Source organism: Mercenaria mercenaria, chromosome 7 (genome assembly GCF_021730395.1).
Source record: "Mercenaria mercenaria strain notata chromosome 7, MADL_Memer_1, whole genome shotgun sequence".
In the NCBI taxonomy this organism is placed as follows: Eukaryota; Metazoa; Mollusca; class Bivalvia; order Venerida; family Veneridae; genus Mercenaria; species Mercenaria mercenaria.
The window spans coordinates 69,824,710-69,851,343 of record NC_069367.1 but is presented as its reverse complement, the minus strand read 5'-3'; the positions used below and the strand labels follow the sequence as shown (position 1 = coordinate 69,851,343).

Genomic DNA, 26,634 nt, shown 5'->3' with positions numbered 1-26,634 from the left:
TTCAACAAGAGGGTCATGATGACCCTGGATCGCTCACCTGAGTAATATGAGCTACATGTTTCAAATGTCAAACTGATGATTTTTAGAAACTTTTTTGGAAGATTTTCCGATGTACAATCAAGTAACCCCAATTTTTAAGGCCAATTTTACCCCGGGGGGTCATGATTTGAAAAAAGTTTGTAGAAGTCTACTAGGCAATGTTACATATCAAATATCTAAGATTTAGGCCTTCTGGTTTATTTTTAGCAAATTTATGAAGATTTCCCACTGGGGCGGGGTCAATTTTGACCCCGGGGGTCATGATTAGAACAAATTTTGTAGAGGTCCACTAGGCAATGCTACATGTGAAATATCTAAGCTCTAGGCCCTCTGGTTTATTTTTAGAAAATTTTTGAAGATTTTCCTATGTAAAATCAAGTGACCCCAGGGGCGGGGTCAATTTTGACCCGGGGTCACGATTTGAACAACTTTAGTAGAGGTCCAATAGGCAATGCTACATGTCAAATATCTAAGCTCTAGGGCTTCTGGTTTTTGAGAAGAAGATTTTTTAAGATTTTCCTATGTAAAATCAAGTGACCCCTGGAGCGGGGTCAATTTTGACCCCGGGGTCATGATTTGAACAAATTTGGTAGAGGTCCACTAGGCAATGCTTCACACCAAATATCTAAGCTCTAGGGCTTCTGGTTTTTGAGAAGAAGATTTTTAAAGTTTTTCCTTTCGATTGCCATGGCAACCAGAGTTCTGCATGGAATTCAATTCTTTGAACACTTTTGTAGAGCTTCACCCAAGGAACATTCCTGTGAAGTTTGGATGAAATTGGCCTAGCAGTTTATGAGGAGATGCCGTTTAAAGTAAAAGTTTACGGCCGGACGCCGGACAGTGAGTGATCAGAATAGCTCACCCTGAGCCTTTGGCTCTGGTGAGCTAAAAAGCTGATGCAGTAGTCCAGTGGTAATACTGTCTAAACCAGGGGTCTTGAGTTTGAGCCCCTATTCCTTGAACTAAAAATTACTAGCATTGGGATAACAGACATATGTATAGGTGCTTTACACATGACATGCTGAACCAGAGAAACTTCTAGAATCTGAGTATAGCTTCTAGAATTTGAGTACCTTCTGTACCTAGCACTATCCTCACACTGATGCTACTAGCAGTATTCTGGAGGAGTTGCCCATATGGGTTACCAATGAGGATATAAATAAGCTTACAAACATACAAAACAACAAGTTCAGGCAAATAATTATTATAATGTTATCAAGAATATGCAGAAATATTTTATCAGAAATTTACTGCAAACTTACTTCAGCAAGGGAATTCCATAGTGCATCATCACTATGGTTACTAAAAGGATCCAAGTTTCTCCTTAACTTTCCAGTAAATAACACAGGGTCCTGAAATACACATTTTATACACATGTATCCAAAATAATAGTACTTTTTATTTAATAAAATGTCTTACTGAAATTAACTTTTTCTGAATCAGACCTTTTTCTTTTTGAACCCTAAAAAGTAAACACAACTTGGTTTTGATAGACAACAGACTAAGTATACTTATTTTTAAAGATTAATATTAAGTAAAATAAATTAAGCTGCCATTAAAATGCACAGATTAGAAGAAAATTTGCTAGACCAAAACCTATTTCTTCTTGTGAGCACAATACAATATTTTCACTTGTGATATAATGTTATGTATAGTGATTGCTCAATGCATCTGGGTATGAATTTGAATACAAAACAAATATCATTTGAGCCGTGCCATGGGAAAACCAACATAGTGGGTTTGCGACCAGCATGGATCCAGACCAGCCTGCGCATCCGCGCAGTCTGGTCAGGCTCCATGCTGTTCGCTTTTAAAGCCTATTGGAATTGAAGAAACTGTTAGCGAACAGCATGGATCCTAACCAGACTGCGCGGATGCGCAGGCTGGTCTGGATCCATGCTGGTCGCACACCCACTATGTTGGTTTTCTCATGGCAAGGCTCATTTATTGGTCACTGATTTTGCAGCAACCTTACATAAAGTGCATAACTATTCCTATCACCCTTACAATACTAAACCATACAGAAAATACATTTATTTCCAAACAGAGAAAATACCAACCTGCGGAATGATAGAGATATGTTTTCTTAGGTCATGAAGACCAATGCTCTGAACATCAATGTTGTCAATGGTGATTCTCCCGTTTGGTTCAACCAGTCGGAACAACATTGTGATGAGGGAACTTTTACCAGCACCTGTCCTACCTACAATTCCCACCTGGAAACAGAAATTGTGAAGAATTTAGAGGATATGTTGAAACTATGTACTGGGAAATCAGCAATGTTTGTAGGGACTACTTTTTATGAAATATTCCATGAATTTCAATCCTAACAAAAAAAAAAAAGATTTCAAACCATTTCATCTTGAAAATATGAAAACTAAAAATTCATGTCCCAGTGAAATATCTATTTTAGATCGTGAATCCATGTGTTTCTATGCCAATGGAATTAAATGACTTCACGTGACATAAGTTACATAGGTATAGCTCTGATATATATGCTCAATTTTACATTGAAAACCCTTTCAATCTTACAGCAGTGGATTAGGAGAAGTTCTTTTTGATTAACAATAATTTCAATGTGCACTGTACATTAAAATCAATAGCGCTTTGCTAGTTGTCTGCCAGATACTAAAAACATTAATGTAATATACAACCAATATTTGAAATCTGAATTTCAGGTAAATGTATATATAGGGATGTTCTGGATATATTCTATTTGGATGTAAGTTTTGCAACATAAATATCTTCAAACAAATGTAATTTTCAAAGTTGAGGAAGAAAAGATTTATTCTAATATGTAAACAAGTCTGTAACATTTTCACTGTAAATTCAGAACACCCTCTGGACCCGAGCTTTTGTCTCATTTTCATAGACGCTTTGTATTGTCAAATTCTTGATTAAAATCACCAAACCATATTTATATACCAGTATTGCTAGTATAAACAAAACTCAGAGACATAAAATCACTTCACTCTTTACAAAATGTATGCTGACATCTTTTATCATTAAATGTTCAAATTAAAAAGGTATGGTTTATTTGTGGGACACATAAAGCTATTTACTATTACTACAAAAATGTCACTTTGCCACACAACAATATCATTTTGTCTAGTATTTATTTTAGAGAATACAAACATTTAGACACTATAGTGAAAATAATCTCTCAGGAAAATATCTGATTGTGTAGTAGTTGTTTAAAATATCTGTCTATTTCATTACCTTTTCTCTAGCTTTGATCGTAAAAGAAAGGTCCTTCAACACAAGAGGTCCATCTTTAGAGTATCTTAGACAAGCTTCATTTGTTGATATTCTTCCATTCTGAGGCCAGTTTGAGGGTGGACGTTTGTCTTCTTCTGCCTCAAGCGGGGCCTCTGAGGGTAGGCTGGCATAGTCTAATACACGTTCTACTGAGATCATCTGGCAAACAAACAAGATATACCAAACATATTAACAAACTGCAGTTTATTATGTCTCTACATATTATTTACTGGAATTATTTGAAAACTTGCTAAGATGTATTTGGGCAAATGTAATTAAACAGCCAAGTTTCAAGTTTTTCCCATCTCTTTTAACACTGGACAACACCCTTATTCCCCCTTTAATCATTTTTAAAGAACAATATATAAAACAAGAGCTGTCAGAGGACAGCAACGCTCGACTATTCAACAGCCTTGTCAATTGAACGAATACAAAAGTTGAAAAAGGGGCATAATTTTGTAAAATGCAAAGTACAGGTATTGAACCTCTGTACTGCATGTCATATCATGACAGTGAACAAGTGTGTGAAGTTTTAATCCTTTCCAATTTGTGGATACTGAGATACCAGCTTACATACAAAAACTTAACCAAAAACTGCTAAGTCAAAGGGGCATAATTTTGTAAAAATGCCAAGTAGAGTTATGGGACCTTCACAGTGCATGTTAGATCATGACAGTGAACAAGTGTGTGAAGTTTCAATCCATTCCAATTAGTGGATACCGAGATATCAGATTACATACAACAAGAGCGCCGCCAAGCGGGGCAATATACGCCCAAAGGCTTACATCATAGGATGGGAGCAAAATTTTAAGAACTTTACTGTTGTAGCCTCAAAGGACTGGAACAACAAAAGGAAAACTTCAAAAAACAAATCTAAGTCCACAAAAAAAATATTCAAAGTCTACAAATAAATCCTTATCACGTACAGGTATGTAAAAATACACCTTAAAATTGGAGGTACCATCCATGTTGTACCACAGAAAAGTGGTCTCAGTTTTTCTCTACGTCAATAATAAAAAAGTTTCAAAATAAGCTATTTATAGTAAGATAAAAGGGAAGTAATTAAAAAAAAAATTATTGTAAGTACAAAAAAGAGATCTGCCAAATAAAAACAAGAGCACTGCAATGCAGAGCAATATACACAAAGCAAAGTCATATATGACCTTCGACCCTTAAGTGTGACCTTGACCTTGAAGCGAGTCATCCGGAACATGCGCTCTGCACATCGTTACAATGTGGTGAACATTTCTGCCAAGTTTCTTTGAAATCCTTCCAGCAGTTCAAGAGTTACAGAGCGGACTAGAAACAAACTGATATAACTTTTGACCCCGAAGTGTGACCTTGACCTTGAAGCAAGTCATCCGGAACATGTGCTCTGCACGTCGTCTTGGTGTGGTGAACATTTGTGTCAAGTTTCTTTGAAATCCTTCAAGGGGTTCAAGGGTTATAGAGCGGACACGAAACAAGCTGATATGACCTTTGACTCCTAAGTGTGACCTTGACCTTGAAGGGAGACATCCAAAACATGCGCTCTGCACATCGTCTCGGTGTGGTAAACATTTGTGTAAAGTTTCCTTGAAATCCTTCAAGGGGTTAAAGAGTTACAGAGCGGACACGAAATTGCTAACGGACAGACGGACAGACAGACAGACACCAGCGTCATAACGTAATACGTCCCTTTGGGCGTATAAAAATTTAACCAAAAACTGCTAAGTTGAAAAAGGCGCATAATTTTGAAAAAAAAAAAAAAGAGTAGAGTTATGGGACTTGCGCAGTGCATGTCAGATCATGACGGTGAACAAGTATATGAAGTTTCAATCCATTCCCATTAGTAAGTATTGAGATACCAGCTTACATACAAAACCTTAACCAAAAATTTCAAAGTCGAAAAAGGGGCATAATTTTGTAAAAAAGCAAAATAGAGTTATGGAACCTGTGCAGTGTAGGTCAGTTCATCACAGTGAATAAGTGTGTGAAGTTTCAATCCATTCCCACAAGTGGTTACTGAGTTACCAGCTTACATACAAAACCTTAACCAAAAATTTCTAAGTCGAAAAAGGAGCATAATTTTGTAAAAAAGCAAAATAGAGTTATGGAACCTTTGGAATGTAAGTCAGTTTGTCACAGTGAATAAGTGTGTGAAGTTTCAATCCATTCTCACAAGTGGTTACTGAGATACCAGCTTACATACAAAACCTTAACCAAAATTGGGACGCGGACGCGGACGCATGGGCGAGTCCAATAGCTCTACTATTCTATGAATAGTCGAGCTAACAAAATAATCAACTGAACTGAAACACTGCAATGAGTTATGTTTATATTGTACAAGTGAATATAACCAAGTTTCAAATCAGTGGTAAAATAAAGGAAAATGTGGTTGTGGGAAGGAAAAGTGATGGGTGTCATCTAGGTACCAAACCATCAAACTATTTCTGAGCTGATGATAATTTAAGTGCTTCTTTATGTAACTGTAATAACTCAACACTTAAAGTATTTCACAATATTGTTATCACCAACTAATTCTTTAGAATTTTATAATGTGCCACTGTGCAACATAATACAGTAGACACTGTACAAGGAGACCACTTCACTTTAAGAACCATCAAAGTGAGGTCTATTCATAGAATTCTCTCTTATATATTCTTGTTAAGTTTAGAATGACAAGTAACATGCTGAACTGTTGATATACCATGAGCACCAAAGTTTGAAACTGTGATAAATATTGTTTAACACTTGTTTTCAGATGGAAAATACTTCTTCAAGTCAACTGACATGTAAGTTTTTTTTTGTTAAAAAGTTTTTTTTATTTGTATACATTTTCAAATAAAAATTATACTAATTTTTTAGGAAGTTTGTGGGAAGTTTCTCACTATTTTGTTTAAAACTTCTGCAAATAATTCTAACTTCTAGCGCTAGTTTTTATATGGTTTCTGGTTGCATTTGGAAAGTCGTTTAATAAATATCCTGTTTGCTTTTCATTCCTTTTCAACTGTCATATGGTTTGCCACAACATGCACAGAATTTAGAAATGCGAAATAGCTGGAGATACAAATTTTCAAAAAGGCTCGGATCAACGAGAAGGCTCAGAATTATGAGAATGAGGCATACATGTTGTATTTAGTTATGCAGTCTGTCATTGTACTAATTTGTTCTCAAGTAAATGACAACATCTCGTCAGAGGTGGGAGACAGATTGGCTTCATATATACAGCTGTTGTTAAATCACCACAGACAATGCCTGAGGACTGAACTTACCACCTCCAGACTGGTTGCCATTTTGTTGTGTTTCATGTCATATTGCTACAATCTAGGCCATAAGGTGACTTTCAAGCTTTTAATTGAGAAAGACTCTACATGTACACTCGAGCAGAGCTCCAGAGAGTCACCAAAGTAAAACTCCCGACCTTCCACTAGCCAGCTTGATAGCCTACTCCTCTGAATGAATTCTACATCTACTTTATTGCTTCCAACCTTTAGCAAGCAGGGGCAAGTGATCTGTAGAAAGCAACCCTAACTACTTGGTGTCAGAGATCCCCCTTAGATAGTGACTATAGACTTAACCGGGAGTACAAAGTACTTTTCAATTTTACTTTTAATAGAATCTTAACTGAATAATACCTGATTTTCTACTTCAGCACTTTGTCTAACACCCCACTGGAACATACCCATCAATGTCATGGCATAGGTCATTGATAAACCTACCAGACCTGCATTCAAACCTGTAAAACAAGGCCATTTTAGCTGATATACATAAAATCAACAAAACAAAGGAAGAGTATACCTGAGACAACTCTCATCTTTTTTCCTAGACTGTGCAAACTACTGTGCAATTACAATGCATTAGCATGTAAAGTACATTATCTTTAAGAATGGATTAACAAATCTAAAACACCTGTTTTCACTTCTTATATTTCTAAACATCAGATTCAAATTCAGTTAAATTCTTCGTAAATGAAAATATTCCATTTTTTACAAAAACTGAAGGAGCAGTATGAAGTTGTCCCTATAACTGCATGACATATTCCATTTATATAGCATTTTGTTTAAAAACATATTCATATTAAACAATAAACTTGTGCCTTTTGATTTCATTGGTTAAAATCTAGTTTGGTCTAGTTCATCAAAATTTCTATTACTCCCCTGTTTATACATATTAAATCCTTCAAAAGTCATTTCAGATTTTTTTTTGACAGGTCACTATAATTCTCTTGAAAAAAAGGAATTTTATACAAGGACTTGTTGAATACAAACATTTCCCTTCCAGAGAGCCTAGTGACTATATCTTGATGTTCTTCAAAAGAGGGTGAGTCTAACTAGACACAGTCTTTGGAAATAGTTCTTATACTGCTTCTGTCACATACCCTACATAAAATCAAGTAATACATCTGGTAATACTACTTACTATCAGCAGCAAATACACAGCAGAATGAGACAGCTGTTACAAACATAGCACACAACCAGTCTAGACGTACAGCTAGCCAGCGCGATGATGATAGAAACAGGAACCAGGACTCAGTGTGTAGATCCTGGTGACAGTCAAATTCCTCTGTAAACTTCTCCTGTACACCAAATGCTCTTATGGTATGAAGGCCTTGAAGTGTGGCACTCAGGTGGGAAAATACAGGACTACGTGCTGCAAGTAGATTAATAATGAGGTGAGAAAGTACAGGACTATGTGCTGCAAGTAGATTAATCAAAAGGTGAGAAAGTACAGGAATACGTGCTGCAAGTAGATCAATCATAAGGTGAGAAAGTACAGGACTATGTGCTGCAAGTAAATTAATCAAAAGGTGAGAAAGTACAGGACTATGTGCTGCAAGTAGATTAATCAAAAGGTGAGAAAGTACAGGAATATGTGCTGCAAGTAGATTAATCAAAAGGTAAGAAAGTACAGGAATACGTGCTGCTAGTAGATTAATCAAAAGGTGAGAAAGTACAGGACTATGTGCTGCAAGTAAATTAATCAAAACGTGAGAAAGTACAGGAATACGTGCTGCAAGTAGATTAATCAAAAGGTGAGAAAGTACAGGACTATGTGCTGCAAGTAGATTAATCACAAGGTGAGAAAAGCAAAGGACTATGTGCTGCAAGTAGATTAATCACAAGGTGAGAAAAAACAGGACTACGAGCTGCAAGTAGATTAATCACAAAGTGAGAAAGTACAGGACTACCTGCTGCAAGAAGATTAATCACAAGGTGAGAAAATACAGGACTACGTGCTGCAAGTAGATTAATCAAAAGGTGAGAAAGTACAGGAATACGTGCTGTAAGCAGATTAATCAAAAGGTGAGAAAGTACAGGACTATGTGCTGCAAGTAGATTAATCAAAATGTGAGAAAGTACAGGAATACGTGCTGCAAGTAGATTAATCAAAAGGTGAGAAAGTACAGGAATACGTGCTGCAAGTAGTTTAATCACAAGTTGAGAAAGTAAAGAACTATGTGCTGCAAGTAGATTAATCAAAAGGTGAGAAAGTACAGGACTATGTGCTGCAAGTAGATTAATCAAAAGGTGAGAAAGTACAGGACTATGTGCTGCAAGTAGATTAATCAAAAGGTGAGAAAGTACAGGACTATGTGCTGCAAGTAGATTAATCAAAAGGTGAGAAAGTACAGGACTATGTGCTGCAACTCGATTAATTGAAAGGTGAGAAAGTACAGGACTATGTGCTGCAAGTAGATTAATCGAAAGGTGAGAAAGTACAGGACTATGTGCTGCAAGTAGATTAATCGAAAGGTGAGAAAGTACAGGACTATGTGCTGCAACTCGATTAATTGAAAGGTGAGAAAGTACAGGACTATGTGCTGCAACTCGATTAATCGCAAGGTGAGAAAGTACAGGACTATGTGCTGCAAGTAGATTAATCGAAAGGTGAGAAAGTACAGGACTATGTGCTGCAACTCGATTAATTGAAAGGTGAGAAAGTACAGGACTATGTGCTGCAAGTAGATTAATCGAAACGTGAGAAAGTACAGGACTATGCGCTGCAAGTAGATTAATCACAAGGTGAGAAAGTACAGGACTATGTGCTGCAAGTAGATCAATCGAAACGTGAGAAAGTACAGGAATACGTGCTGCAAGTAGATTAATCGAAAGGTGAGAAAGTACAGGACTACGTGCTGCAAGTAGATTAATCGAAAGGTGAGAAAGTACAGGACTACGTGCTGCAAGTAGATTAATCACAAGGTGAGAAAGTACAGGACTACGTGCTGCAAGTAGATTAATCACAAGGTGAGAAAGTACAGGACTACGTGCTGCAAGTAGATTAATCAAAAGGTGAGAAAGTACAGGACTACGTGCTGCAAGTAGATTAATCACAAGGTGAGAAAGTACAGGACTACATGCTGCAAGTAGATTAATCACAAGGTGAGAAAGTACAAGACTACATGCTGCAAGTAGATTAATCACAAGGTGAGAAAGTACATGACGATGTGCTGCAAGTAGATTAATCACAAGGTGAGAAAGTACATGACGATGTGCTGCAAGTAGATTAATCACAAGTTGAGAAAGTACATGACGATGTGCTGCAAGTAGATTAATCACAGGGTGAGAAAGTACAGGACTATGTGCTGCAAGTAGATTTATCACAGGGTGAGAAAGTACAGGACTATGTGCTGCAAGTAGATTTAATCACAAGTTGAGGAAATACAGGACTATGTGCTGCAAGTAGATTAATCACAAGGTGAGAAAATACAGAACAACTTCCTTGAAGCAAACCGACTTTTCAACACACTGAGAATTCTGTTATAAATTTTTAATATCTGCTGTATTAAACATCATTTGTAGATCAAGTATTTTTATTTCGATTTTATTTCACAATTTAACAATTAATCATCTTGAAAAATTTCTAACATAAATGATTATATTTTTTGACATAAAGCTGTTTAAGTACTTACTAGTTCCTTCAAGTCTCTTGATATGTCTTGATGTCCTGATATAATATCTACGTACAATCACAAACAATACTATTAATGGCACAACGATGATGAACACCCATGGATTGACTACTCCGGCCACTATCACTATACCAAGTATAAGTAGGGAACACTGAAATAGTAATGACATCCTTCAAAAACAAGCAAATTCAGTAAATTTATATCCCCCCGCAGAATAAGTTGATTTGTGAATAAGGGGATAATATTTTGAAAACTACATCATTTCCAGATATACATAAGTTACTGCAGATACCCATGTATAATGCGCACCCGTGTATAATGCGCACCCCCGATTTTGGCCCAAAATCCTGGGAAAAAAACATTTTTGGTCAATTTTGAGGTGGATGGAAAACGAAAGTAGAGTTTACATCAACACCGGTAATAAATTTTATCTCCGTGGCAGAGAGCAGCATCGGTCTAGCGGTACTATCGATTTTTGTTTTCTCGAAAATAAATCATTAAAATATTGTTATATTTGTTGTTTTACCTTTTTAATTAACTATTTTGAATAAATAAACAGCAGCTGATTCAATATTTCGGAATGGTATCTTTCAAAATGACATGAGCTTCTCAATTCAAATCGATAACAAAAGGTGTGATAGTCTTTTTGTCACGATCTTCACGATCAAATAGCCAGTAATTACCGGCAATTAACGTGTCACCTCGTGTCAATTATGTTGTTCACAGTTTGATCTCGGTTAAAGATAATTCTCGATCTTTAATTAGTATCATAATTTTTCTGAGTTATTAACATTTCTTTCATCAAAATACTTTTAAATTTATATGAAATTAATTTTGTTTGAAAGAAAAATAAACCATTTGATCTTTTACAGAACGTAAGGGCAATCTTAGATTTTAGTGGTGACAGTAAGCGCGGGGAGTAGTTTCCCTTTACCAAAATGGCAAACATTGGTAACAAACTTGTTTTGAAGTTGGAAAATTGTCTATACCTGTGTATTATGCGCACCCACAATTCGGGGGTGGTCCCGGGGGTCAAAATACTGCGCATTATACAATGGTATCTACGGTATGTACAAAAGGATGGTGCAACAGTTTGTTGGTTCCTTATTCTTTACAAAATCAAGGGGAAAAACTCTTCTCTATAGTGATAAGTTTCATGAAGATCCATCAATGGATTACTTTGTTTTGCGGGAATTTATGAATTTCAAAACAATTAAAGGATAATAACTATGCAGTTACTGAAGAGATTCTGATGAAAGACACGCATGCATCCCTGCCCTATAGTGATCTATATTTGTTTTAAATTTCATGAAGATCTATCAATGGATTACTTTGTTTAACGTGGGAATTTCTGGAAAGTAAAATAATTAAAGGGCAATAACTGTGGTTAATGAAGAGATCCTGACGAAACTGCGTGTGCATCACTGCCGTAAATTGGCCTATGTGTAAAGTTTCATAACGATCCATCTTTAAGTTACTTAGATACAGTCAAAAATCCCTTTTATGACCAAATTATGGCAAAACTCTCCTTTTACCGGGTAAATGGGGATAACACTATAAATTATGTCATGTAACTGAAATACTTTTTGAATTATAAGCATTTTCTTCTTTCTTTTTTTCAAACTAATCAAGGTGAAAAACTCTGCTTTTACTTGGTCAAGGGGGATAATTCTATTTGTGAGAAAAGGTCATGTGCTAATTAATAATTATGTGAGGCTTGATGATTCTAGCTTAAATACTTTTTGAATTATAAGCATTTTCAATTTCAAACGGATGCACACACACACACGGACAGACAAAAGAACATCCAGACTGCCAACACCAAAACAATATCCCCTGCCTTCAGCAAGGATAATAAAAGGCAAGGGTAGATTCCCTAGAAGCACAGACACCCTAAGCACAGCCACAGAGCCATGTATCGCAAAGTAGGTCCATAACAAAAAGAAACTGTAATGGAAAAATAACAAAAAGAAACTGTAACGGAAAAATATAGCAGACGGGTTGCTTCAAAAATTCAAAAACATTTTAATTTTATGCAAAATACAAAAATGGGTGAGGGATAGATAAAAAAAACCCATAAGCTACTTCAACATTCTGCACTTAAAGAAACACTTTTAGGTAATAAAATTTCATATAACTAGAATGTCTGTAGGACATACGGTGTGCCCCCACTGGTACATTTGTCGCAAATAAGGGGCAATAATTCAACTGTTTGCAGTCTTACGGGGGTATAGCCTCAACAAACATTTTACAAAAGGATTCATTATTCTAGGCCATATACATTTTGAGCTTTGAGCATCACAAACAAAAAAGCCACTATTTCAAGGGCCATAACTCTGTAATAAGCATTAAGATTCTCAAGAAGAATGCCAGGTGTTCAAGGTCATATCATGATAAAGACTCGTGCAAGGTTTCATGAATTTACATCAAATACTTTTTGAGCTAGGCACAACTGCATTTTTGACTATTTCAGGGGCCATAACTTTAAAAATTGGGGGTGGAGCCAAATGCCGGGGGGGCGGTGGGGGGCACAACAATATTAAACAAGAGGACCATGATGGTCCTGAATCGCTCACCTCTTCCCACATGACCCAGTTTTTAGTATGACATCATTTTTTCTATTATTTGACATAGTGACCTAGTTTTTGAGCTCATGTTTCAAGAAGATCCATTGAAAAATATGGTCTCTAGGGAGGTCACAAGGTTTTTCTATTATTTGACCTATTGACCTAGTTTTCGAAGGTACGTGACCCTGTTTTGAATTTTACCTAGATATCATCAAGGTGAACATTCTCACTAATTTTCATGAAGATCTCATGAAAAATATGGCCTCTAGAGAGGTCACAAGGTTTTTCTATTTTTATACCTACTGGCCTAGTTTTTGACCGCACGTGACCCAGTTTCGAAACTGACCTAGATATCATCAAGGTGAACATTCAGATCAATTTTCATGAAGATCCATTGAAAAATATGGCCTCTAGAGAGGTCAAAAGATTTTAATAATTTTAGAACTACTGACCTAGTTTTTGACCGGAGTTGACCCAGTTTCAAACTTTACCTAGATATCATCAAGATGAACATTCAGACCAACTTTCATACAGATCCCATGAAAAGTATGGCCTCTAGAGAGGTCACAAGGTTTTTTTATTATTTGACCTACTGACCTAGTTTTTTAAGGCACGTGACCCAGTTTCGAACTTGACCTAGATATCATTAAGGTGAACATTCTGACCAATTTTTATGGAGATCCATTCATAAGTATGGCCTCTAGAGAGGTCACAAGGTTTTTCTATTTTTAGACCTACTGACCTAGTTTTTGACCGCACATGACCCACTTTCGAACTTGACCTAGATATCATCAAGATGAACATTCAGACCAACTTTCATACAGATCCCATGAAAAATATGGCCTTTAGAGAGGTCACAAGGTTTTTCTATTATTTGGTCTACTGACCTAGTTTTTGAAGGCACATGACCCACTTTCGAACTTGATCTAGCTATCATCAAGATGAACGTTCTGACCAATTTTCATGAAGATCTTGTGAAATATATGGCCTCTAGAGAGGTCACAAGGTTTTTCTATTTTTAGACCTACTGACCTAGTTTTTGATGGCATGTGACCCAGTTTCGAACTTGACCTAGATATCATCAAGGTGAACATTCTGACCAATTTTCATGAAGATCTTGTGAAATATATGGCCTCTAGAGAGGTCACAAGGTTTTTCTATTTTTAGACCTACTGACCAGGTTTTTAAGGCACGTGACCCAGTTTCGAACCTGACCTAGATATCATCAAGATGAACATTCTGAAGAACTTTCATAAAGATCCCATGAAAAATGTGACCTCTAGAATGGTCACAAGCAAAAGTTTACAGACGGACGCACGCACGCACGCACGCACGACGGACAACGGACACCGCGCGATCACAAAAGCTCACCTTGTCACTTTGTGACAGGTGAGCTAATAAAAGTTAAATTTGTTAAAAAACTAGCACTGGACACGAACATTTAAAAGTTTGAAATTTAGACTCACTGTTTGATCAATAATCTTATCTGACTTTAGACATTTCCAATTGATATAACTTTGATTTTTAGAATATGTCTGAAGAAACGCAATGTTTACAGTAACTACTGCTAGAGTTACTGTTATGAAACAGGATCAGAATTCTAAATCTTTCAAAACTTCCAAGTTCATAATATAAACTGTAAGCTATGTTCCACACATTCCATTGACAAAACACCTCTAGACTGAAAACCACTCCAACTCGAACCTTTTTCTTTCAGTTCCAGAAAGGTTCCTCTGTATTACTGATACATTGTTAAATCAAGTGCTTCTCCCCTAAAAGGAAACAAAGAAACACCCTACATACATACCTGGACAAAATCAAAGAAGGTTATAGGTAAGAGATCATCCATGTGGCCGACATCTTTGGAAAACCTGTTCAACACCCGACCTGTAAAACAATTCCAGTTCTCTTGTTATACAGTATCATAGCTATTTCTAACCATTATAGCCTTTCAGTTTTGAAATATACAGGTATGCATGTATTTTTGTAACAAGCATTCACTTTGCATAAAAGGCCCATGCACCATATTCAAGACTGCTTTGATTTTAGGCTAATACATGTATATTGCAAAAAGTTAGCAAACGTGTGAACCAGCATAATGCTGTAAAAATATAAATAATTTCAAGTTGTGAATTCAGCAAGCAGGCTACAAATGCAAATGATACCAAATTTACAGTATTTCATCCAAGATTTCATTATTGCCTACTGCTTCAAAGGAAACTTATTAACTCAATGAAACATTAAAGTCTCTAAGGAAATGTATCAACTTACAGAAACCTTTTTGGCATCAACCTCAACGAAAACCTATACCCTCAAAGGAAGCTTAATGCCTCAAAGCAATCTTACCAACAGGGTTAGTGTCAAAGAATCCTATATGAGATCTCAATATACTGCCAAACATCATATTATGTAGACTCTGTGATGCATCAACAGCAACCTTGAAAAACAGGAGGGCACGAAGAAGGCCAAAGAGAAAAACGCTGCCAATAATTCCACTAAACACAGCTACATTGAAATGTGTATCAACATCTGGTATAGTTATATTGGTACCATTGTATGTTTCATTACGCTGAAGATATTCGTTACGTAAAATACTGTCTCTTGTCTGGGCAGCATACCGTGCCTCTTCCTGGTTGGACCTAAAATTAAACAAGAGCTGTCAGTGGACAGCGTGCTCGACTATTCTCAGTGCTTGATAGTATAATATAAGCTATGAGTAAAACTTTAACATTACAATAAGCATATTCTAAGTCGAAAAGGGGCCATAATTCAGTCAAAATACTTGATAGAGTTGCCTCCTCCTTTTTACAGACTGGGGTCATGATGGTAAACAAGTATGCAAAATATGAAAGCAATATCTCAATGGACTTTGAAAATATTTGGGATGGTACGCAAACTTTACCATTTATTCTAAGTCGAAAAGGGGCCATAATTCAGTCAAAATGCTTGATAGAGTTGCCTCCTCCTTTTTCAGACTGGGGTCATGATGGTAAACAAGTATGCAAAATATGAAAGCAATATCTCAATGGACTTTGAAAATATTTGGGGTGGTACGCAAACTTTAACATTTATTCTAAGTCAAAAAGGGGCCATAATTCAGTCAAAATCCTTGATAGAGTTGCCTCCTCCTTTTTACAGACTGGGGTCATGATGGTAAACAAGTATGCAAAATATGAAAGCAATATCTCAATGGACTTTGAAAATATTTGGGATGGTACGCAAACTTTACCATTTATTCTAAGTCGAAAAGGGGCCATAATTCAGTCAAAATGCTTGATAGAGTTGCCTCCTCCTTTTTCAGACTGGGGTCATGATGGTAAACAAGTATGCAAAATATCAAAGCAATATCTCAATGGACTTCAAAAATAGTTGGGGTGGTACGCAAACTTTAACATTTTCTGTGACACTCAAGCTCACTCTAACGCCGACGCCGGGGCGAGTAGGATAGCTCCCCTATTCTTTGAATACGGTAGTCGAGCTAAAAATGCATTTCCTACACTGAAACAAAAAATATTCTCTATGTATTTTCACAGCAAGCTGGTTACAGTGGAATGGAAAATTTGACAAAGGAGACAAGTTTTCCATATTCAATTATTTACACAAGTTAATTCATGAAGACTGAAAATAAATACTCTAAAATTTCTCTGGCAAAATTTTATAGACTTTATAAATGTCATAAGTGAGCCATCACGGCCCTACTTGGCGGCCATGATGGCCCTACTTGGCTACCTGTAACTGTTGTTATAAACATCCTATTCTGACTAACATTTTTAGACTTTAAATTTCTAATGCATAAATTATGTTTATGTATTTAAGAAAGTAAGCCCTAACCAGAACAATCAGGTTTTATGACAATGATCAAAAATACTATTCCTCTGAAAAAAAACAACATTAAATGAGGTTTTATTTTTATCAATAAATTCTTTATCAGCAATGACTACAATAAAATAATCACAGTGGTTCAGGGGTAGAGGTTTGGTGAGAGTGGACATGATTGCCACATTCAACAATTTGAAACCAAGATACAAGAACTGGTCACTAATCATGGAAGCAGTCATCAAGAACAGTTAAGTTCTAAATCTCCTTTTAAACAACAATTGAGAAAGGTCTTACCACTTTGCGAGCCACCAATCACTTAAGATATATGCCCCTTGTGCAGCGAGACAGAGTATGACTAGGATAAGGAACTTGAAGAATCCAGCTCCAGCCTTGAAGTACTTGTAATATACACTTAGTCCTACAGTCCCCTCATGTCTCTCTTCCTCTTCTGGTAGCTGAACTGTCTCTGCCTATAATACATGTACAGGTATCTCATATTTCCAAAACGGAGAAGCTGCATTACTCTTTTATGCCCCTTTCTAACGTTGAAATGTTGTGAACATTTTTCATGTAAGCAAGTTTCTCAGAACCTTCTAGGCCAAATGCTTCCAAACTTCACACATGACTTTGACATCTTGACTTGATCTGAGTTACAAAACTATACACAGTGTATATGCATATCGGATCCCTCTTTGTGGAAAATGAGAAAATGGATCCCTATCTGTTTGTGCATAAAGAGTGTCCTGTGTGCAAACAGAGAGGGATCCATTTTCTTATTTTCCACAGACAGGGATCCGATATGCATATACACCATGCTATAGCTTTTATTTTCAAAATTATGCCCTTTTTTGACTTAGAAATTTTATGATCATTCAGCATGAAAGCATGTTTCTCAGGAATTACTTGACCAGGAATTACTTGACCAAATGTTTTCAAATTCTTCAAATTTCTTCGACATTTTAGGATGACCTTATTCAGCAAGTTTCATAACTCTGGCTTATATATTAGCAAAATTATGCCCCTATTTTAACGTAGAAATTTTGCTTATCAGTTTGTATGTAAGCTATGTAAGCTGATATTAGGTGGAGGAGCTTCAAATTGTTAAACGCAATGTCATTCAACAGCTGTTGTGCTTTTCTTTAAACAAGGATTATTCTGTTGAAAAATTCACTAAAAGGACCTCGGACATTTTCCTATTCAGATTGCCTATCCGATTAAGGAAAACGTGACATAGGGATAGACTTCTGAAATTGCATAGTTATGATAGTTGAAGACCATTTCTTGATAAATGCGACTTCATTTTACAAGTTTATGAACAAAAAAGAAGACTTTGTAGACATTTCTCATTCTCTTTTCTATTAAAATATGAACATAAATCATTTTTACATTTTAAACATCTTTCCCACCAGTGACGCAACAAAATAGTTAACATGCCTTTGTAAATAATTATTATATACGTATGCTGCAAAAATGGCACTTGGTCACAGATGGGAAAGTGTTTAAAATTGAAAAAAACTATGTACAGGGTGTCAGCAAATAAATTTTTACATAAATATTTGACACTTACTGCATGTGTTTCCTAAACCTTACATATATACAGCTTTATTCATTTTTGTAAATATTTCAAGCACAGAAAACACTAAACTAAATAAATAGGGGACACAGAGTGAAGCTAGAAAGCAGACAGATCCTTATAAGTATATCTTATGAATTTTTCAATCAGATCTGTTACCTCTTGACAGTCTAAGTCCGTCGATTGAGTGTCATCAGGATTGAGACAACTGCATCTGTCGTAAGTCAAGAATCAAGCAAGTGGCTTCGACATATTACATATGTGTCTTCAACGTAAACATGACAAAGAAATACAGACGAACTTCTATGGGAATAGTGCCGCTTAGGTGCAATTTTTTACCTTTTGTAGGACACAGTTGAAGCGAACCTAGAATGCATTTTAAGAGCAACATTTGCTTTTATTCGATCCAGCATCCTATACCCTAACAGAACTACACCAGACACCATCTCATTAACTAACCTAATTGCTTCCAGAACTTACACTGACACCCATAGAACTAATACTGACTCGCCCATAACTAACACTGACACCCCCAGAATTAACATCAATTCGCTCACACAACTTTACTTATTTCGAAGCCAACCGAAATACTAGTAAGGACCTCAAAGAACTTACACAGACACCCCAAGAATATCTATATAAATGTTGATACTAGCTAGTGAAGTTCCACTGATATAAAATGCTAAAAGTAAGGCATCCCTGAACCCGCAGTGGAATAGGCAGTCTCCTGCACCCCTCCGTTTCAACTGAAAAAGGCCAACTACGCCAATGTATGGCTAACTACACCTCTGCATGTATTCAATTATAATCCTCCACATAATGCCCAGTCAGTATTGTACATGTGTATAAATACAGTATAGCAATAGATGTATAGAAAACAAACAATAGGATATGATCAATGCATCAGTGTTATCATGGGCACTCGGGTGGAAATAACTGAAGTACAGTTAGGGACCAAATGTTTTGTTCCACTTTTATTTTTTCCGTTTTGTTTATTTTCAAAAATGTCAATAAAACTGATAATCTGCATGGTATCAGTTTATTTATTGTGTTAAAATATTTCATAGTAGTACCTTAAATACCAATGCTTATTTTAACTAAAAATACACATTTTAAATTTTTCAAAAATATGACCCTTAGTTACAAACTGTTCGAATTTCAAGAAAACGAATATAAAATAAAAACTATTTGTTGTGACAGTTTGATAGGAATATAACTTATTTATCAGTATTTGAAGCTGTTATATAAAACTATCAGCTACTGAAGTCAAGAAATTGCATTGAACTTAGGGCAAAATCCCTAGCATAATGTCTGATGTCCTTGTAAACCTATAAGTAAATTTTGTTAAAGCTTGTTTCAAACAATTTAAATCAGCTGGTCAGGCAGACAGCAGTGAAGGAATTTCCACTTTTTTTTTACAGATCATTTATCTGAGATCTATTATAAAATATACCACTGGATTATTAATAAACATTACAAAACTTGTGCTTTATACAATAATGACTCCCAGTTGAAGAAGTTTTCAGTTGTATTTGTTGGTCAGCCAGTCCAGTATGAGGTTTCTGTTAAACTTTAACCTCAAATTAAAGTGGTGTAATTTTAACAAAATAAAAGCTACAACTATGATACTTGTCTGTGAGGTCAACTTATAATGCTGAAGACATGACTAAAATTTAGAAGCATTTGACCACGTAATTTTCAAGAAACCTGCTTACATGCAAAACTTTTGTGACATGAACGCAGATGTGGCTCTAGTATTTAAAAAATTTCAAACATTTGAGCTAAAACTTGTATACAAGACATATAGTCTGGGGAAAGATATTATATAAATTTTACAGTTATCATCAATTTTAAAAATTTCAAAATTAAAGTTTACCTGTACTTTGTACTTTCTCCACATGAATCGAGGTGGAGAATGAAGACCACATGGCAATGGAGAACCTTACCTCAGAACCATACCTGCCTCTGCTGGGAACCATACTCAACTATTCTACCAACTGTATACTGCTCCTGGGGAACCAGACAACTGAATCTGAATGAAGTAAAGTCTCCTTCATAAATACTATGAATACGTCAGTTTTAACTATGCGATGAATTTCAAGTTAATTACCTCAAATTCTGTCCCGATGGAAGTAAGAGACATCATTGAGCCCTGGATGGAGTCTGTGACAGAATGATGCGAACATGAAGAATCAACACGAACTCGCTGCCGTAAATTGTGTAAATGTCCATTGATATGCTCATGTGACTTAGAATGTAGGTCACGTGTTCTACTGTGGCTGTCAGGAAGAGAAATACAAAATAAACATAGGTCATGTGACTTGGAATGGAAGTTATGTGACTTAGAATGTAGGTCATATAACTTTGGAATGTAGGTCATGTGTTAACTGTAATTGTCAGAATTAGGAAGATGACATTTAATTTTCATAATATTGCATTTTAAAATGGAAAAACTAAGAAATGTTAAACAGGAGAAACAGCAAGATAATAACAAAGTGCTCAATATAGACCCTTCTACATAATACCAGCTTAAACACCAAAATTTTCTTTAATGAAAAAAGGGGTATTTGTAATGATGGGGGCATAAAAAGTGGAGGCAAAATTTTGTCAAACAAGAGGGATATGATGGCCCTAAATTTCTAAACTTAGTTTCAGAGCTTAAACAGCTGGAGAGTGTGAAATTTTGAAAGCTGACCATAATCTGCTCCGGGTGTTAAAAGTCCAAGATTTAGCAGATGTTGAACAAAAAATTAAAACACTATATACTTCTTTGGTCTTCAAAATTGGGTCGAAAAAAAATATACAAAGACAATTGCAGCAGGCTGAGGGTATTTTGGAAGGTCTCTGTAATGTTATCTAGATCCAGCAATTCATGAGAAGATTGTTATAAGGTATTTCTATTCTTAGCTGTAGTGGCCCCTAAAACAGGGCCCAATGCCCCCATCTGAAAGTTTGGAAGAAGACCATACAGTGACGCGACAGGCCAAATCTGATTAAGATTCATCAAGCAGTGCATGGAAGAAATGGTTTAACTCCTTGGGGCCGAAATACGACTAATGGCTTTATATTTTCTACCCCTGTAGCGTTGATATCCGACTATACACGCGTTATCAGGACTCCCCAAAACGGCGATTGACGAGTATAGTCGCTGAACCGAGATCATGCTGATTGCGTCATGTACTTGTTAATTTTTGATGATCCTTACCAAAGCAAAATTAATTTCCATACCGGCTATTCTTTTTTAGATATTCTAATCATTAATTGTGTTAATTGTTAGTTCCCTTGATTAAATAAATGTTTGTAACGCGGTCATGTAAAGGAAATAGAAAAGATGAACTACACTGTGTTTCATTTACACTTTGTTTATGGTGTTTGACTTTTCAAAAGAATACAATAATGTCCTCTGCAAGTGATCTTTCTGAAAATGAAGAAAATGATCATTACCATTCTAATTCTGACTTAAAAGTTCCGTGGAAATGTTAATTTTAAAAGGTTGAAATATTCGCACACGTACATCGCAAACTATACAAATGGTTTCATACTACACACAAAAGAAAACAATTTGTGTAAAGTTTGTAAATCCAATTATTCTTCAAAAAATTGATGTAAATATCACAACTTCTCTGTACTTTACACAAGCTCTCAGCTTGTATCACACAATATTTTATAAATCAATTATACATAAAATTAAACCGTCTATATTCATACAAAAACGGACATAAATTTCAAGTAATGCTGATGTAAATTTTCTGTGTTAATAGTGTATTTCCATTTATTTGAAATTAAGGTGTTTAAATGTGAAAACGGTAAGAAAATCAGAAATGTTCAAATATTTATTGAACGTATTAGGTGTGTTAAAATTGTAAACGTTTCGAAGTAAAAATATCAATCTATTTGGTTATAAGTTACGGACAAAATTTGACAATAAAATATTTTTTAAAAATTCGAAGTTTTTTTAAGTTTATTTTAATTTATTCCCACGTTATTAATGTTTCCCTGCATGATTTCAATTGACTGTATGGGAGTGCGATTATGATATGATCAGATAATCTTCTTCGACGTCAGGTGGTAATTCTTATCTCGCCGCAGCAGGTATGTTACGATATTGGCCTCAGGGAGTTAAAAGTATTTCCATTTTTAGCTTTAGCAGTCCCTAAAGGGGCAACCTGTCCCAATTTAATAAAGCTTCATATTTCTTTTTTTAGCTGTAATGGCCCTAAAAAGGGGGCCTAAGTGCCCAAATTTGATATAAATTGGGAGTAGACCTTAAGATGATGCTACGGACAAAGTTTAATAAATACCTATCAACCTTATTCATGAGGTCATTTAAAGGTTCTTTTTTAGCTCTCTTGGCCCCTAAAAGGAGCTTAACACCCTTATCTGGACAAATTTGGGAGAGAACCTTATATTGATGCTTCAGATTAGGTTTTATTGAGATCCATCAAGCGGTTCATGAGTAGTTGTTTGAAGGTATTTCAATTTTTAGCTCTGGCAGCCCCTAAAATGGGGCAAGAGCTACCATTTAAACAAAATAGTGGCCCTTATAATAATGCTAAAGATCAAGTCTAATGATTACTCCAGCAGTTCATGAAAAGTAGTTGTTTTAATGGTATTCCTACTGTAAGCTTTAGTGGCCCCATTACAGGGGCCAGGTGATCCCATTTGCACAAGATTTTGTGAGGACCTAACAATAATGCTACCAACCAAGACTGACAAAGATCCATCCAGTGGTTTATGAGAAGTGGTAATTTAAAGATTTTTCTATTTTTAGCTCTGACTGACCCTAAAAAGAGGCCAAATTGAAACAGCTGAACAAACTGAATAGAGGACCATGCCAGGATACTACTAACTTTCTAAAGTCTGATGCAATTCTAACCAGTAATTTCAGAGATGTCATTTGACTCATACCTTTGATCAGGGTCATGTGACTCATACTTTTGATCAGGGTCATGTGACTCATACTTTTTATCAGGGTCATTTGACTCATACACGTGACTCATACCTTTAAAAGTTGTCATGTGACTCGTACCTTTGATGAGGATCATGTGATTCATACATGTCTGGGGGTTGCTCCTCCTCTTCATCATGTTTCAATAAAGATGAAAAATCTACTCCAGATTTAGACAACTCCTGGAATGTTCCTTTACCTATCATCTCTCCCTGCAATATCGCAAAAGAACTTGCTCACTATTTTATGGGACATCATGTCAATAACATTCTGTAAACAGAAGGACACTTACCTAGCCCAAAGTGCAATTTAAAAAGGTTTCTTTTATAACCTTGCTGTTTGTGAAAACTGTTTCAAAGTTGTAATTAAAGTTAATATAATTTATATCTTTATTACAGAGTGCTCTACATAAACTGAATATTAGTTTATTTTACAATCACTAATTAAAGAAAACCAATATGTTTTATTCATCTTTCATAAAACTTACACTCCAGCCTCAGAATTTACATAAAACAAGAAAAATTCAAGCATACTTTCAATTTTTGAACAATTTAGTGGATATCTATTCAGCAGTAAATGACAAAGGTTAAGGTTTTTTAACTTTAACTCTGACAGCCCCTTAGAGCAGTCAAGCTGAACCATTTGGGCAAAGCTGACAGTGGTAGATGCAAGGATGCTACAGATTAAGGTTTTGTGAATATCCATAAAGTTCTTCATGAGATAAAGTAGTTTAAAAGATTTTTCTATTTCAAGCACTGGTGGCCCCTTAAAGGGGTCAAGTGACACAAACTTATTTTCAATACACATGCAATAAACAGAAAGTATAATAATAAACCAATGTCTTTCAGTGCTAATGGCCCAGGAAGCCGATAACAGCACTCAGGCTAACACCTTACCAAGCGATTCTCAAAGGCAAATTATATATGCTCTTCCATCTGTTAACCTACTATCACTTAATTCTCAGCAATGAAATTCTGTAGTTTGGTTCAAAATGGCTATTTTCTCGAGATATGAATGCATTGTTTTACGAGAATTTATAAATATGTCATTTAAATAACACTGAGGCTTTCCAATAAGTTTATTTTTAAGACCTTTTGTATGGTAGATATAGTTAAAATATCTCAACCATTCTTAATAATCATTCATGTTTTTGTCAGTTGGGAATGATATAATATCTTATAAATGTATGCTCCTATAGCGAGGCAAGAGGGTATGATATACAGATATTAAACTTTGTATGACATTTCAAATTGTATGGCATTTCTATTTTCATATGGTTTAAACGTTTGGCTTCTGTCTGCCACCATATTTCTGGACTGTGGTGTACTTAAATGAAAGAACTGTCATTTTAAAACGGGAGGCCAAAGTACTCACTTTAACTTCTCAAACAGAAATTTATAAAATACCTTACTAAACTGAAACATTTCCAAACATTTAGTTTATACTTTGACATTAATGAACTAATTTGAAACTGAGCATAAGTTGTAAAGAAAGAATTGGGCAAGTGTATAAGCCTATGTAAAACTATGCAAGGCAATTTTTCACTGAAACCAAAGTAAACTTACCTCTTTCAGGATGAGAATTTGTTCTGCCTCTTTCAGGAACTGCAACTGATGTGTAACCAGGATTCTTGGTTTATTCTTCAATATGCCTTGTACCACACTGCAATCAAAGTGTAATATTATATTTCTGTCCAAATTCCATAATTTACTAAAGTAAATAAGTGGGTCAAATTGGTCCTACATTGTTCACCTATTTAACGGCTCGCTTCAAGAAATTTGGTATAGGGTCATGCAAGCAAGGAAAATACCTTTGAAATTATTTTAAGACTGGGCCAACATTTTCTGACATAATATTTTAAAGATTCCACTATACATATATTATAGGAAACACTATATACATATAGGAAGAAGTAACTATGCCCTCTGACGGCCATGATTCTAACACACCACAATAATTAGAACTTCGTACAGGATCACCAAAGAAACATTTCGTTCCAATTATTTAAAATTGGGCCAGCAATTTCTGTATAGATTTTATCAAAGGTTCTACAAATACATATAGAGAGAAGTGAAGAAGTCCTCTGGAGACCATACTTTTTACAAAATCCAATTATTATGAACATTTGGTACACTGTACCCATAAAGGGCATTTCAGTAAAATTATCTTGAAATCAAGTCAGCTATGCCTGAAAAGAAGGCTCAAATTTTATACTTATATATAGAGAGAACTAGAAATGTGTCCATAGGACACAGATACCCCCACTACATGACAAAGGACAGGGGCCATAACTCCTACAATACTGAATGAATCCGGATGCAAAACCCCAGGTGCACAACTGCACATGCTGACCAACATTCCTGTAAAGTTTTGTGACTCTACATCAAATACTTTCGGAGCTAGGAGCGACACAACACTAAAATGACCAATTTTTACAAAGTCAGGGGCCATAACTCCTACACGACTGAATGAATCCAGATGCGAAACCCCAGGTGCACAACTACACATGCTGACTAACATTCTTGTAAAGGACAGATGGACAGACAAAGGCAAATCTATATGCACCCCCCCCCACCCCCACCCCCCAAAAGTGGGGGCATAAAAAACCTGCCATGCCCCCCTGGTTGCAATGCTTTTCAACAAAGATGTTCCCTCAATAAACATTTTGTGTGAATTTAATTATTCAATCTCATCAGCATATTGTCATAGTTTCTACTACATCCACACATGGAAGACCTGTCCCCTCCCCGGAAAGCCATATTTATTAACACAGCAAAATGATCTGACTTTGGGAAGATCATCCAAGGAACACTTGTGTGAAATTATTTTAAAATCGGGATAGCAGTTTCAAAGGAGGACTTTTAAAGTTTTAAAGTTTTCCATACAGCTATATGGAGAAAAATAGTCTTGCCCCCCGTGTTTTTCACAAATTAATATGAAGGAATTTTGCAAAAGGCAATCAAAGACATATTGCTGTAAAACCATTTTAACTTGGGCCAGCAGTTCCATAGAAGTTATATAATTTAAAAGTTTTTCATATAGCCATATAGAGTAAACTAGCCCTGCCTCCTGGCCGCCATGTTTATGGAATGAAAGAATTACCAGTAGGCAGAAGGTCACCCAAAGGGCAGTGGTTTATGTAGCCGGTTTTTTAGATTTTTTCCTAATTCTGCATAGATGACCTAGATTTGCAGTAATCTGAAAGGGGCCCATCGAACGAACATTCCTGTGAAGTCTGGCAGAAACTGGCTTATTAGTTTAGTAGGAGATGTCCTTTAAAGAAATTGTGGACAACAGACAGACAATGGGCAGACCAAGGACATAAAACAACCCTAAAAGCTTATCATCAGCAATTCATGCGTAAGTATCAAAACTGATTATATTAATGAACTGCTCATTTCACAAGACCTAAGATAATTATTCTGGTACCACTGTGCTTGGTCTGTTTTCATGGGTTCTTGGAAAGAAATTTAATGCTTGTTACCTCAATCACTGTTATATAAGCCACAAGAGCAACCTTTGGACCAATCTGTAT

At 35.8% G+C, this 26,634-nt stretch overlaps 1 protein-coding gene across 3 annotated transcripts in view; it reads right to left on the bottom strand.

The window, feature by feature from the left end:
• The window catches only part of LOC123553972 (ATP-binding cassette sub-family C member 4-like), a 169,786-nt gene that overhangs the window by 19,749 nt on the left and 123,403 nt on the right, over positions 1 to 26,634 (bottom strand). For all 3 annotated transcript variants that reach the window (XM_045343769.2, XM_053548618.1, XM_045343770.2), the window contains exons 13-24: positions 24,665 to 24,761; positions 23,181 to 23,311; positions 20,262 to 20,430; positions 16,873 to 17,048; positions 15,106 to 15,398; positions 14,567 to 14,646; positions 10,193 to 10,343; positions 7,699 to 7,929; positions 6,915 to 7,015; positions 3,259 to 3,456; positions 2,100 to 2,255; positions 1,302 to 1,391 (exon numbers count right to left, since the gene is read on the bottom strand). In XM_045343769.2, coding sequence (XP_045199704.2) covers positions 1,302 to 1,391; positions 2,100 to 2,255; positions 3,259 to 3,456; positions 6,915 to 7,015; positions 7,699 to 7,929; positions 10,193 to 10,343; positions 14,567 to 14,646; positions 15,106 to 15,398; positions 16,873 to 17,048; positions 20,262 to 20,430; positions 23,181 to 23,311; positions 24,665 to 24,761 — 1,873 coding nt within the window. The remainder of the gene's footprint in view (positions 1 to 1,301; positions 1,392 to 2,099; positions 2,256 to 3,258; positions 3,457 to 6,914; positions 7,016 to 7,698; positions 7,930 to 10,192; positions 10,344 to 14,566; positions 14,647 to 15,105; positions 15,399 to 16,872; positions 17,049 to 20,261; positions 20,431 to 23,180; positions 23,312 to 24,664; positions 24,762 to 26,634) is intronic.